Raw genomic sequence first — 14,857 nt, 5'->3', positions numbered from 1 at the left:
TGTCATTTACTGAAAACCATGTGTTATCTTTAGAAATCTCTCAGTTTGTTTCATTCATATATTCATTATGAGACATTTTCTGTGTACTTGTCAATCTTATTATGCGCCTTTATGTGGTTAGGGTTTTGCTTATTGTTGAAGGCTGAATCTTCTTATTTTTATATTAGTCCTTTTTGAAAAATGTAGTCATGTCCCTATGAACCTGAATCTTTCCAGTACAGTACATTCCTATCTGAATCTGTTTCTGGTTCTAATATTATTGGATATATAAAGAGGGTGGTAACGGGGGTTGTTTTTTTTTTTTGTCAAAAGCATTAACAACTTTTGGTTAATAATCATGATAATAATAATAGCAACTTTTTTAAAAAGAAAAATGAAATTTCTAGATTTAGCACTGAAAACAAGTATCTTCCAAGAGAAAAACTCATATACAATCAGTTACTTGTTCAGAAAAGCCTTGTATGTACTTTATAACTATTACAAGGTAGCCCCACAGGACGCAATTACGACTGGACACAACTACGAACGATTTCCAATGTTTGCCCTCTGAGATCATATTTGTTTATATTTATCAATAAATGTTTTTATAAATAAAAACCCTATTAAAAATCCCTAGTTTTCATGATAATACAATTTATGTGCACTTGGTGAATGTTGATGACGATGACAAAATCATTCTGAAAATATTATAAGAACGGCAATCTGACCTGGAAGTTATATAAAAAAATATATAAAGGTAAGTGCATATTGCCTTCTTTTGTTAATATATAGAAAGAAAAATATCTCCTGATTCTGTTCATATGCGTGATGCCTTTTATCATGCCCAAATAACCCCACAAATCAGTGGCGGATGCAGGAATTTTCGAAAGGGGGGGTGCTAGCCCAGGGCAAAGGGGGGGTGCAGGGGGGGTGCAAAACATATGTCCCGATTCAAATGCATTGATCGGCCAAAATAAAGGGGGGGTGCGGACCCCCGGAACCCCCCCTCTGGATCCGCCACTGCAAATTATTGACGTTTTTTAGACTCTTGTGAACCTATTTATGGCCAAAAGAAAATATGACAATTTTATTGAAAAGTCCAGAGAACTCCGAAAGAAATGTTGACCAATATAAAAAAAATCAAAGATGAATGATAAGTACACCACCGAAATGGATAAACTTGAATTTAGTGCTCCTTTAAAGGAGGAACTTACACAAAAAACAAAAAAAATCAGAAATCTTTCCTTTACACATGACCGACATTTCGTCTGCAACCACTGCTGAAGTAATTGAAGTAAAAAACAAACTTGTGCTTTTTATTTTCCTATGAAAATGTGTTTGAGATAAAGATTAATGTATGCTTTATCAATATAGACTGTTGTCATTGATTTCTTCTGCAAGATATATCAAAATAGTGCTGTTCGGAATTGCGTCCATATGTGGCTCTCTTGACCCGTAAAACGAGGTCACGCAAATCTTACTAAAGTATCCCAACTTCCATAAAAATTTATGTGGGATATGATGCAAAATGGAAAGCCTTCATACATCTTAAATTCTATGGTATAAAAAATTCAAAAAAAGTAGTCTACATAAAAAAAATATTAATCACAGTTCAAAAATCGTCCGGTGATACATAATTTTTGGTTATTGGCACTTTAAATTTGTATAAGACTGCTACAAATTCATATTAACCTCCGAGTCCAATGACACCTTCTTTAACCCAATGCCCTCTTTCTTCATTATGTGTCATTTTTTTGTTTACTCTTTTGCACCAATTTGTTGTTCTTTCTTGCAAAAGCAGTTGCAAAGCTTATCAGGATCTTGTTTACACTTATTTGGGTCAATTCGGCCCAATTCTGTTCTGCAACGTATTTCGGTCTAAACATCTTTCGCCCTTGTTCGCATTTTCTGTAAACAGTAATTTGATCGCCCTTTTCAATCCTTGGTACCGTGGATAAGATTTAATCAATCTAAGTGGTTATGATTAGAATGAATGCATGCAGAATTGATTAACGAATAGCATTCAAGAAATTGATATGTACCAGAGACATATATATATATGTCTCTGTATGTACGAAGCTTTATATATATGTACGAAGCTTTATATATATACTACTTTATGATGAGACATAATATGAGATTAAATACATTAGACAGGAAAAGTTACATACTTATTGATTATTATATTGAATTTTACCATAACAAGAAATAGTACTTGAAATCGACAAGTTCTCACTGTACTGGAAAGAAGCTAGGCATTTAATTTTGAATTATTCGAGTTCGCGGCAATCTTTTATGAATTCTTTTCATGTTTTCAAGACAAAATTGCGTAATATAAAAACAAGTTTTGTTGCTGTATATCATATTTGTTTTTCGAAATGACTTGATTATTACAAAGTTTCCTGGAGAAATTATGTAAGGAATATACGTTGACAACCTGGCGACCCAAGCTCTTTCCAACATTTACTGATTTTTAGCGATTCTTCTAGCCCCAGTAGTGATGTGTAGACTTAAATTCAGGACACTTTAAAATTATTTGTTTTTAGAACTGAAATTAGTTGACACTGATTCCGCGACAATTTGTATTTTGGTACTAGATGACATTAGACCCTTTGACTGACAGACTGAATTGTATTATGATAAGAACAAATTGTTATAATGTAGACCATTGCAGTAATTGTAGAACACTTTCATGTGTAGACTGACCAATTCACAAATTATAGAAAAAAGTACAAAGGATTAAAGAATAAATCGGTAATTTTTAAAACACAAAAAACTATAACAGTCCTTTAATATTGTAAAAAAAAATAAAAAAAAATAAGGAGGTATGGCATGATTGTCAATAAGACAACTATTCATTATAGTTCTAATGAATTGGATGTTTAGTAACTGTTTGTTCTACTTTGCTGTTGATTATTCCATTTCGTTTATTGGAAAATTAAGTCCCTCCTACAAAAAGTCGATGTAAGGAAGATGATGATCAGATAATGATATTCTCATCGAATCACAATTCACCTCACAACGACAACAACACTATAACACATATTATATGGAATAAAACATGTTTGCGAGCGATCAACTCTCCTTCAACCTGGAACAGTGGTGTATCAGCACAACATAAGAACAGTACAAATAAGAAAAAAAATTGATCAACTCATCGGATTGACAACAAGAATAAAACTATGCCAACAAAAATCGGTACTTGTATGATTTTTCGTGGACTCTATAGTTCTGTAAGAGCAACTGTTTGTCTTGTTAGATTCAGTGAGATTTAGTATCAAATCTGTTCTGTAGATGACTATATTAATATGAATCAATGATATTTTAGAAAAATATGACGCGTAGTATTTTCTAGCCTGAGTTGTTTCGTTTACAGTATCAGAACTGGTGTTTTGATATTTTTTACAGGTGTACATTATATGTTATTCAGGTCTCAGACAGGGTATATACTGTGACATTCCCGGCTTAGAGTTTATATCCCCTGAGCCGAAGGCGAAGGGGATATAAGCCCTAAGCCGGGAATGTCACAGTATATACCCTTTCTGAGACCTGAATTACACATATATTACGGATTACCCCTGACTTAATGTTATTTTCCAGTGCAGGTATTTGTTGACAACACATATATATTGAAAAACCCAACCTGATATGTTCGGCATACGTGAAGGATTTTCTAATTTGCTGTGAACATAATTTTATCGTGTATGTAATAATTTATAATAACACTTTTAACATTAAATTTAAGTATTAAAAGTGTAAATTGCGTGATTTTGTATCAAAAATGTTTTATTGACTGAAGCACGTCATTATTTTCCCTCTGTGAGCCTCTGACAGTCTGATAGCTTTTGACTACGTCACATAGTAACCGGTGTTATGATGACGTTTTTGAGGTTTCAATTGGGGATAAAAACGTCGTATATACCCCGGCAGTTTCCTGAATATATACTGACATCTCTGTGTTGTTATCCAATCACAAACCTCGACACATTTGTAATCCGTAATATATATATATAGCTGCATTGCGTTAGAAATGTTAGTGATATGGCATCAAAGACGCAGCTCATACATTCTTGATTTTGTTTTACGAATAACGTAACGATACACTTTTATATTTACTGTTGTTTTTTTTTAAATTGAGCTTGATGCTTTGATATCTTTATGAAGTTTACTCTTGCGTGTCCGATGTTGTTATGCTAGTTAAATCATTTATTCAGATACTTCAAATTGATTCGGCAAAGCTCCCTCTCGACACAACAAAGTCACACACAATTAGATTTAACCAAGAATGTGTCCATAGTATACGGATCATTTTTGTATTTTCAGTGGACCCTGTAATTGGGGTCAAAACTCTAATTTGGGATTAAAATTAAAAAGATCTTATCATATTGAACATGTGTACCAGGTTTCAGGTTTATTGGACTTCAACTTCACCAAACAGTACCTTGACCACACTCTTGAATCTAAAACTGGACAGACCGAAAAACATAATGCTCCTAAGTGGGACATAACAATGCCCCTACGTGGGGCATAACAAAAACACATACACAAATATAAAAAACAACACAACAATATTAATTTTCAAACTGCGTCATAACTGAGTGGAAGGATCCGTTAAATGGTCGATTAAAGATTAATATGGGTAATTTTATAAGAAGCATTAAATTACACTAAAATATCCATATTTATCTGTTTAATATTATAATAAGTCATATTTTCAAAACAACATGTTTGATATCGTGTATTAATTTATCGCTCCTGAACAGCAAGTAGACAGATTACACAAAACCCCTTACAAATATAGATTTATTTCGTCTTCAAGCCATTGTTCAACTACTAAATTGTCTATTCTTCTTACCAGCACACTTGGTACAATTAAAAACCTGATAATAAATTGTTCAAATAAGGCCTTCGAAAATAGTGGAATAAATTACTTTTGGAGTGTCAAGAACTCGTTGGAAGTACTTGATAAATTGCATGCTTATATTGGTGATTTTGAATCTGTTCAAAGTTTTGATTTTTCTACCCTGTATACCACATTGCCTCACATTCTCATTAAGAAAAAATTCACACACCTAATTAAATGGGCATTCAAAAAATCAGAATGTGAATATGTATGTTCAAACTCTTTTAGGTCATTTTTTAGTAGCAATAAACAAAAAAACTATGTTAATTGGACATGCTTTGATACTATATATGCCCTTGAATTTTTACTAGATAACATTTTTGTTCGCTTTGGGGATTCCGTATATCGTCAGATTATCGGAATTCCAATGGGGACTAACTGTGCACCACTTATTGCGGACCTGTTTTTGTATTGTTATGAGTTACAATTTATGACAAAAATAAGCAAAGACCCATCGAAACAACATCTGATAAACAAATTTAATAATACTTTTAGATATTTGGATGATATTTTGGCTCTCAATAATGACGACTTCAGTATGTATATTAATGAAATTTATCCTGTTGAACTTACTTTAAATAAAGCTAATACTAACAATGACCACTGCCCTTTTCTCGATCTTGATATCTATATCACTAATGGAAAGCTGAATACTAAAATTTATGATAAAAGGGATGATTTTTCATTTCCTATCGTTAATTATCCGTTTTTAGATGGTGACGTTCCCTTGTCACCATCTTACGGTGTTTATATATCTCAACTTGTACGATTCGCTCGTGTATGTAACAATGTTTTAGATTTTAACGAGAGAAATTTATGTATTACTGAAAAATTATTACACCAGGGTTTTCGATATCACAAACTAGTCAAAACATTTACTAAATTTTATCATCGGTATAAAGACATCATTCGTAAATATAGCTCAACATGCAGACTTCTAATACGTTCAGGTATTTCACATCCAATTTTTTATGGTAATATTCTTTATAAAGCACATAGGTGTCAGTATTCACCTCAGAAACTTACAAAACCTTTGAATAGACTTATTAAGAAGGGATATAATTACGATACTGTTGTCAAGTCATTAAAGATTGCATATTTTGGCGTTAATATTGAGTCACTGATAAGGTCTTTGCATCGGAACTAAACACATTATTTTTTAAAAACAGTTGTTGGCATGACACGGGTTATGTTCTTCTCATATATGTTATGATGGTATGATACTAAACCCCTAACGGGAAGGATTGTGCCTAATGTTCATATGATGAAATCATAATCTTTCAGTCAGTTTAATTGAGGTCCGGAGCTGGCATGTCAGTTAACTGCTAGTAGTCTGTTGTTATTTATGTATTATTGTCATTTTGTTTATTTTCTTTGGTTACATCTTCTGACATCAGACTCGGATTTCTCTTGAACTGAATTTTAATGTGCGTATTGTTATGCGTTTACTTTACTACATTGGTTAGAGGTATAGGGGGAGGATTGAGATCTCACAAACATGTTTAACCCCGCCGCATTTTTGCGCCTGTCCCAAGTCAGGAGCCTCTGGCCTTTGTTAGTCTTGTATTATTTTAATTTTAGTTTCTTGTGTACAATTTGGAAATTAGTATGGCGTTCATTATCACTGGACTAGTATATATTTGTTTAGGGGCCAGCTGAAGGACGCCTCCGGGTGCGGGAATTTCTCGCTACATTGAAGACCTGTTGGTGACCCTCTGCTGTTGTTTTTTATTTGGTCGGGTTGTTGTCTCTTTGACACATTCCCCATTTCCATTCTCAATTTTATTTAAAGAATATTCAATACTAAGTAATATAAAAAGGAATTTTGAATAAAATGAAAATACAACGTTGTGCATTCATACTTGTCGATCTGTTTTTATACTCACACGAAACAGAATTCATATAGAACTCTTTTTAAAAGACAAATAGAAAAAGCACATTGAAGTGTTCCTTTATATTGTTTTCTTTTTTTTGTAATATTCACAAAATAGTCCACATTTAAATACGTAATTACTTCTAATTTATCCATGTAAAAACATATAAACTCCTAAAAGGGGAATACCAAGCAAGTTGTGGTCGATAGACATCAGCAATGATGCAATTTCTAGACAGAGAACCATCTGCACTTGAGTTTTAACTCAGTTTTGCAACAAGTTAGATTTTGAGATGTTGATTTCGACTTTCTAATTGTCAATTTTACTTAAGCAGTTACATAAATTTAGGACTCTCAATGCTCTACAACGTCGTATTTTATTAAGAGTTTAAAATTATTGGATTTAATTTTGGAGCGTTTTCTTATGATTCGCTTACATTTTCTACATAAGAAAATGCCTGTACCAAGTCATGAATATGACAGTTGTTATTCATTCGTTTGATGTCTTTTATCTTTTGATTTTGCCATTTGATTAAGGACTTTCCGTTTTGAATTTTCCTCGGAGTTCAGTATTTTTCTGATTTTACTTTTTAAATACGAAACGAGGTTGTGGAGTTTACAACTTTAAGCCTTGTATCTATGACGAGTTTATATGCACTCTGTCCCAACAGTATGACATTCCATATCTTAACACTCTCTGCCTTATCTATATGTTTTCCATTTAAGGTAAATAAGGAGGTCCAATGTGGTAAGATCTTATGACGTCTTAAATTCAGTTTTGTAGTTTGTTTATTTTGCATTATGCACATTACGCAACATCGTAGTAAGGGAAAGGAACCTACTCGTGCCTCAAACGTAAGCTTGAAATAAGCAGATGTCCAGAAAAAAGTAAATTAATAATGCACAGTACCCAAATCAACAATGTCAATGTTGTTTAAAGGAGATCCTGATGTAAAAGACAGAAACAGGACCATGTTTGCAGTATAAACGGCCTTGTAACCAGTTTATACATATGCGTAGCCAAACGTAATTTTATTTAACGTTTATTTGTAAATATCTGTTTCGGAAAACCCCGCCCTCGTCAACAGAATTGACGTAATTGTATCTTATCTTATACAATCAACAGTTGAAACTAACAATGTATCTATGATATTCATTTTTACTGTACTAATATACAGCTTAGCAGATATGACATTGATCTCTGTTCTAACCATTTTTCTAACCATTGGTCGGTTGTCTTCAGGATTCCTTATTGATTATGGTAAGCACGAAACAACCTTTGTAAAATCTATATCAAATATCAGATCATATCAAATGATTCGATCAATAAAAAAAAAAAAAATGCACGAAAGAGGGACAAGATTCCAGAGGGACAGCCAAACTCATAGATTGAAAATAAACTGACAACGCCATGGCTAAAAAAAAAAAAAAAAAGACAAAAAGACAAACATAGCACATAGCATAAGAAAGAAAAAAATGCGAGATCGAGAGGTTGGTGTATCATTTAAATAAGTGAAAACAAAATTGACTGATATATTTTATTTTCAGACTTATTTCCTGGTCTTAACTTTACATGCAATACTTTATTTTTGCGTAAGGCTCGTTCCATTTCCTTATGCGGGGTTCACACATTGCGATTATAATTGCTCCCGTTTGAGATCAGACAGCGATACGACACGAAAAGTGAAAAAGTCGGATTAGTATCCTCAATTATCTGTAATGTCCTATTATTGTCTGAACGCAGTCGTTTTAGTTCGTAACAGATTCCTACTGGTCGGGAAGGGTCCGAATAGTTCGGCAAAGCACCCCGACAGTTAGGTGCGTCCCGTAACATTCGGGGAAACTCAGCCGATTTTGTCTAGTCGGATTTTAATCGTGCCTATGTCGTGACAGATTCTGCTGTATCGGATCGAATTCCGAACAATGGTCCACAGGCACTTGTTTCTATCCATAGGAAGGTCGACTATCCATATAAATAGAAGATCTATTTATAAGGATAGTCGACCTTCCTATGGATAGAAACAAGTGCCTGTGCAATGGTCTGTGTATTCGGGACGGTGTCCAGTGGAACGGGAATGATCTGGAGAAATTTTTCATTGCTGTTTTTCTGCCGATTGAGTCCAGATTGCATCCATATCTTGTCGATTGCGAACCGTTTTTGCCGAAACCGTTCCGAAACAGTCCAGTTATTAATTCTAAATACACACGTCAGAGTCCCGACAATTACAGAATACAATACGACTGAGACCAGACAAAGCCGTTTGCAATGCGATAGAGCGGACCGTGATAGGATTACGTTCCGACAGTACCTGATCATCCCGAGTATGCCGACAGTTTTCGAACGGATAACTTCCGTCAGCGTCGGTTTACTGTCTTGTCACTATCTGATCTCTGTCGGATTACATTCGGTAGAATCGGGACGCAGTCGTGACAGACTCGGTCGAATTTTACCTAGCGAAAGATACAAATCGGATTAGAAGCGGATTTAGAACGGGATTATCGGGATAAATTCGCTTGGAAACGGTTGAATATCGACGCTTCCTGAACAATAACTGATTGTTGTCGTGATTAAATTTTTTTTTTTTACAAATTTTAATTAAAGTTAGAATTTCCATCCACGATTAATAGGATCTTGATCAGACTTTTGATAAATTTTAATCGGGAATGGTACTGTCAAGGACGGCAGTAAAAATCGTGTATGTGTGACCCCAGCTTAAACGAATTGTTCAACCTTGTTTTAATTGATTTACTTTTATTTGAATTTGTAAGATCTCCCAAATGAACTGTTTTTTTGTTTTTTAATATAGTGATTAAGATTATAACACAATTTTGAATTCTGTATCCCTATTTTTTGTCTCTTTGTTTTGTTCACACATCGTTGTCAATATTAGGAATTTTATGCGACTGGCATACAAGTGAGAGATTTAGCTAGTTTATAACCAGGGTCAGGTCTACACAAGACAATGCCTGTATCAAGTCAGGAATATGACAGTTGTTACCCATTTGTTTGATGTGCATGAGCTTGTGATTTTGCCATTTGATTGGGGACTTTCCGTTTTGATATTCCTCAGAGTTTGGTATTTTTTTGTTATTTTACTCCTAACATGCATACTTTTCGTTTATACAATTATAACACGGTTGACTAAGAGAACGTATATTTCTTTCTATAAATGGTGTTCCTTACTTTATAATCTTGCTTTTGTTGCTAGTATGCATTTATATTGCAAAATGAACAGACACATCAAATGCATGATATATTTTTCAAAGACTAAACTGATTTTGTGGTGATAAAATTAACATGATAAAAAGGAACTTTACATTGAATTTTATATTTTATAAATGATCTACATTTACCTGAATTCAAAATTGTTTATCCGTTTCAAAACAAATAATGGAGGTTAAGTCTTTGATTTTCATGTAAAATTTCTATACTACAGGAATACTTGACAGAACCATGGGAGGATTTGGTCCTCAGTGCTCTTCAATTTGGTACATTTTTTTTGGCTTTTTATGCCCCACCCACGATAGTAGAGGGGCATTATGTTTTCTGGTCTATGCCTCTGTTCGTCCGTCCGTCCGTCTGTGCCTCCGTTCGTCCGTCCGCTTCAGGTTAAAGTTTTTGGTCAAGGTAGTTTTTGAAGAAGTTGAAGTCCAATCAACTTGAAACTTAGTACACTTGTTCCCCATGATATGATCTTTCTAATTTTAATGCCAAATTATAGTTTTGACCCCAATTTCATGGTCCACTGAACATAGAAAATGATAGTGCGAAGTTCAGGTTAAAGTTTTTGGTCAAGGTAGTTTTTGATGAAGTTAAAGTTACATCAACTTGAAACTTAGTACACATGTTCCCTATGATATGATCTTTCTAATTTTAATTCCAAATTAAAGTTTTGACCCCAATTTCACGGTCCACTGAACATAGAAAATGATAGTGCGAGTGGGGCATTCGTGTACTATGGACACATTCTTGTTTTTAGCTGTTTTGATTAGAGCATTGTATTGTGATTTAAGTGCGTTGTAGACTGATATCTACGACGAATTTATTTAATGTGTTTTTAACGTGTTTATCTTTTATACAGCATGTCCATCGGGATGCTTAGATGCTAAGTGTACAAGTTCGGGATGTTCAAACTGTCAGGCGGGATTCTGTAATTACTACTCAGCTAGTAACAGGTAGAACAATTAAAGCAGTTAGGTATAGGGGGAGGGTTGAGATATCATAATAGATATAGGAAGATGTGGTGTGAGTGCCAATGAGACAACTCTCCATCCAAATAACAATTTAAATAAAAGTAAACCATTATAGGTCAATGTACGGCCTTTAACACGGAGCCTTGGCTCACACCGAACAACAAGCTATAAAATGCCCCAAATTTACTAGTGTAAAACCATTCAAACGGGAAAACCAACGGTCTAATCTATATAAAATTTAAAAAAAAAGAAACGAGAAACACGTATAAATTACATAAACAAACGACAACTACTGTACATCAGATTCCTGACTTAGAACAGGTGCAAACATTTGCAGCGGGATTAAACGTTTTAATGGATCCAAACCTTCTCCCTTTTTCTGAAACAATAGCATAACATCACAACATAGAAAAAAACACGATAAAATATCAGTTGGCAGGCTTTACTCAATCAAAAAACGTACATTAATACACTATGAACGAATAAATTTGATCTGCGATATCTGAATGCAAATGCATCGTTAATAAAATATTAGGGACAAACATTCAAGTCCAAAATCAAACAAACAAGTCCAAACAAAGCCATGTCAAGACACCACTTCGAAATATTTAACCCTTCAAAAATATTCACTTTAGAAAATAAAACGGTTTTTTAACCACGCCGCATTTTTGCGCCTGTCCTAAGTCAGGAGCCTCTGGCCTTTGTTAGTCTTGTATTATTTTTAATTTTAGTTTCTTGTGTACAATTTGGAGTTTAGGATGGCGTTTATTATCACTGAACTAGTATATATTTGTTTATGGGCTAGTTGAAGGACGCCTCCGGGTGCGGGAATTTCTCGCTGCATTGACCACCTGTTGGGGACCTTCTGCTGTTGTCTGTTCTATGGTTGGGTTGTTGTCTCTTTGACACATTCCCCATTCCATTCTCAGCTTTAGATATATACGAATTTATAACGAACTCAAAATAATAAGAACAAAAAAGATTATCAAAACAAAAGACAGTTGTAACCAAAACTAGCAACATACAAATCAGCACTAAAGCAAAATGAAAGTACGACAATAGCAATAAAATATCAGAAATGTTCCATTTTTTAAAGAAAACAATAAAAAAATTTGTGAACTATACAAGTGTAAATCAAATGATATCTTGCCTTTACAATGTATCGGTGCAATTTATGAAGATGTTTTTTTTAAATGCGTCGTTAATTCGGATGTTTAAATTCTAGTCATTTCTGAAGTAAAAGTTTATATATGAATCGAAAGGAATAACGAACAGTTTAAGCAATGAAAAAGCATCAAATTGCAGTAGAATTTTCAGTATCACCAAGACGATAATAAAAAAATGAAAATCCAGAAACATAGGCAGATAAAAGGTCAGGAGTAAACCCATTAACCATAATGGAAACATCACAAAGAGCGCATAAGTATTAATGCGCGGCATCCAATGTTAATGCAACAGAAAACAAGGGATTTTGCATTTCAAGAATTGAATAATAAATCTTATCAAATATACCAGACTTCTTATATTAGGGCGGCTTTAACAATTACGTACCAAATATTTTCAAGTAAGACATAAGGTATAAAAAAAAAGCAAAACTTAATTATCATAAAAGAAAATAATTGGAACGATGGTATACCATTTTTAAAAATAGCGACTCTTTACGTTTAAAGAAAAGAAACCAAACGCTCTGACGATGTTTGGTTACAACAAGAGTTTCTGATGTTTCATTATTATGAGAAGCTATGGCATTGAGACAAAAATGTTTAACTTCTTAATAACCAAGTTGTGTGAGCGAAAAGATGTTATGTTAAAGGGAAAATACTTTTAATGGATTTCCCAATATTATTTCATTTAGAGCTAAATATTACAAATTTTGAAATTCAACATTTTATTTTCTTGTTGTAGTCGTTTTCGTCGGAGAAATATCAATCTTGGTCTATAATGAGTTTTGATTTCATTTTAGAATTACGATATGCACAAGAGATTGTGGTAAAGGAAAATTCTGTAGCTCTGTTAACTATTGTTCAGGTCAGTATATACAACAAATAGATATTATGCATGCTGTAGAGCATTGAGAGTCCTAAATGTATGTGACTGCTTAAGTAAAATTGACAATTAGAAAGTCGAAATCAACAGTATATACAACAAATATATATTTTTATAACATGAATTGGATCTAGATCGAGTATTGGCGTAATTGCGCATTCCAAGTACATGTCTACCGTACCATTAACAGGTACCATATAAAAATAAGTTCATTTTGATGTTGATGAATTTTCCTCTATTAATATTTTTTCTATTCATCCTGAAGTTGTGGTGCGTTTAAAATGACATACATGAAATCATGTATTATACAACAAACAGAACAGTAATAATAGTTCAATATATTTACAGATTGTCATGTGGATCAATGTGATGTTTGTACAGATTCCCGCACATGTAAGCAGTGTGACTCGTATTACTATCTCAGAGACAACAACAGATGTGTTACCTCCTTTGACTGTGAAAGGGGTTCAGCAATTGCCACAACCCGAAATGGAATTCAAGTCTGCGAAAGTAAAACCTTTATGTCAAATTTCCTCTTTATTTAGAAAGAAAGATTAACAACACACACATGACAATTTAACACACAACTGGTTTGGGCACATTTAAACTGTTTAACCAAAATATCATTTTCCTAAAATGAACTTTTATTAAAGGAGGTATGCTCTCAAATATATCCGAAACATACATATTAAATAGTTTTTCGTCAACCAAATGTGCATGCGGGTGAGTTTTTAACTATGCAGTGTCAATGTTGATTATTTGATACCCTATTGTAATCATCAGTCAAACACATTATTGAAAGTGTTTTATGCAAGCACGATTCTTGGATACATTTTTATTCTTTATTTTTATCAATGTGTTGTTCTCAAAATTAAAAAAAGTCCTATAATATCATTTATAGCCAAAGGATACTTAAGGATTGGCTAGTTAGAAAGCATTCACCACAACGATTCTAATTATTTTAGGAAATTGTGCAACATGTGCAAAAAAAATCAGACCTGGTGGGAGATGGATTTAAGTCAATTGCTGAAAAAAATTCCAATTTGGATATTCTCCTTAAGAAAATATAATATTATATATAATCATGATTAACACGTTAGCAACATTAGCAACATTAGCTGTTGTACAGTTATATTTGTTTAATTCTTGTTTATACCTTCAACTCATTTCTTATTTATTTTCTCCTGGCAGCTCTAACGTTAAGATGTGATTTAGGTGCAGTTTTCAACTACTTGATTTCCATTACTCTTAATCCAACTCTTTTTCCATAACTGATGTTTTGTAGCTGGTCAGTAGTCATAAACCAAATGCAAATTATGTTGATTAACCACCAAACACTACCCACATGCTATTATCGCATATCAGTCAGACACATGAACTTGTTTACAAAACTAATTATCACCAAAACTCATTAACAATGTAAGACATGGAATCATATTTTTCTTCAACTAAAACATGAAAATTAAATTTGAATAAAATTTTGTTGCCAGGTTTTGAATTGTTCTACCTTAAGTAAGTACTTACAATGCTTTATTTGTTTTTTCGCAGCATGCCATGTTCAGGACTGCAAGAGATGTATCCAGACTAACTCAAATCGATGCGAGGAGTGCGAATATTTGAGGTACCTGGACAGTTCCGGATCTATTGACCAGTGTGGAACAAGATCTTCGTGCGAGCTATTTCATGGCGATCCTCAGTATTCCGGAGGAAAATATGTCTGTTTAAAAAACTAATCCGACCATTATAGAATCTCTTACCAAACGCACGAAGACCATTGTCGAATCACTTACCAAACGCAAGGACATGTTACAGCTGTTTGAATTGTTTTGATACATATTGCATTAAAATTGGTAACTGAGCAA

General features: G+C 33.5%; 2 protein-coding genes across 4 annotated transcripts in view; one reads left to right on the top strand and one right to left on the bottom strand.

Moving 5' to 3' along the window:
• The window catches only part of LOC139511427 (probable mitochondrial 2-oxodicarboxylate carrier), a 20,229-nt gene extending 18,396 nt beyond the window's left edge, over positions 1–1,833 (bottom strand). The window contains exon 1 of the mRNA XM_071298169.1: positions 1,672–1,833. Within this exon, the coding sequence (XP_071154270.1) occupies positions 1,672–1,729 (58 nt within the window). The 5' untranslated portion in view covers positions 1,730–1,833. The remainder of the gene's footprint in view (positions 1–1,671) is intronic.
• Positions 1,246–14,857, top strand: LOC139511433 (R-spondin-2-like). 3 transcript variants are annotated; one of them, XM_071298198.1, is made up of 5 exons: positions 1,246–1,264; positions 10,838–10,931; positions 12,913–12,977; positions 13,344–13,505; positions 14,544–14,857. In XM_071298198.1, the coding sequence occupies exons 2-5, from the start codon at positions 10,859–10,861 to the stop codon at positions 14,613–14,615; spliced, it is 372 nt and encodes a 123-aa protein (XP_071154299.1). In that variant the 5' UTR covers positions 1,246–1,264; positions 10,838–10,858; the 3' UTR covers positions 14,616–14,857. The 3 variants fall into 3 exon arrangements, with proteins under 3 accessions (XP_071154299.1, XP_071154292.1, XP_071154282.1); XM_071298191.1 differs by having other exon boundaries at positions 1,255–1,273; XM_071298181.1 differs by lacking the exon at positions 1,246–1,264 and adding an exon at positions 7,857–8,016.

Source organism: Mytilus edulis, chromosome 1 (genome assembly GCF_963676685.1).
Source record: "Mytilus edulis chromosome 1, xbMytEdul2.2, whole genome shotgun sequence".
Lineage (NCBI taxonomy): Eukaryota > Metazoa > Mollusca > Bivalvia > Mytilida > Mytilidae > Mytilus > Mytilus edulis.
Note: the sequence above shows the minus strand (reverse complement) of the source record. Positions and strands in the feature narration are given on the sequence as shown.

Bases quoted from the DNA above. Each gene is read 5' to 3' on its own strand.
- LOC139511433 (XM_071298181.1), top strand. From the start codon at position 7,902: ATGATATTCATTTTTACTGTACTAATATACAGCTTAGCAGATATGACA. The intron at 10,932-12,912 runs GTAGAACAATTA...ATTTCATTTTAG, and splicing joins TACTACTCAGCTAGTAACAG to AATTACGATATGCACAAGAG. The intron at 13,506-14,543 runs GTAAAACCTTTA...GTTTTTTCGCAG, and splicing joins TGGAATTCAAGTCTGCGAAA to CATGCCATGTTCAGGACTGC.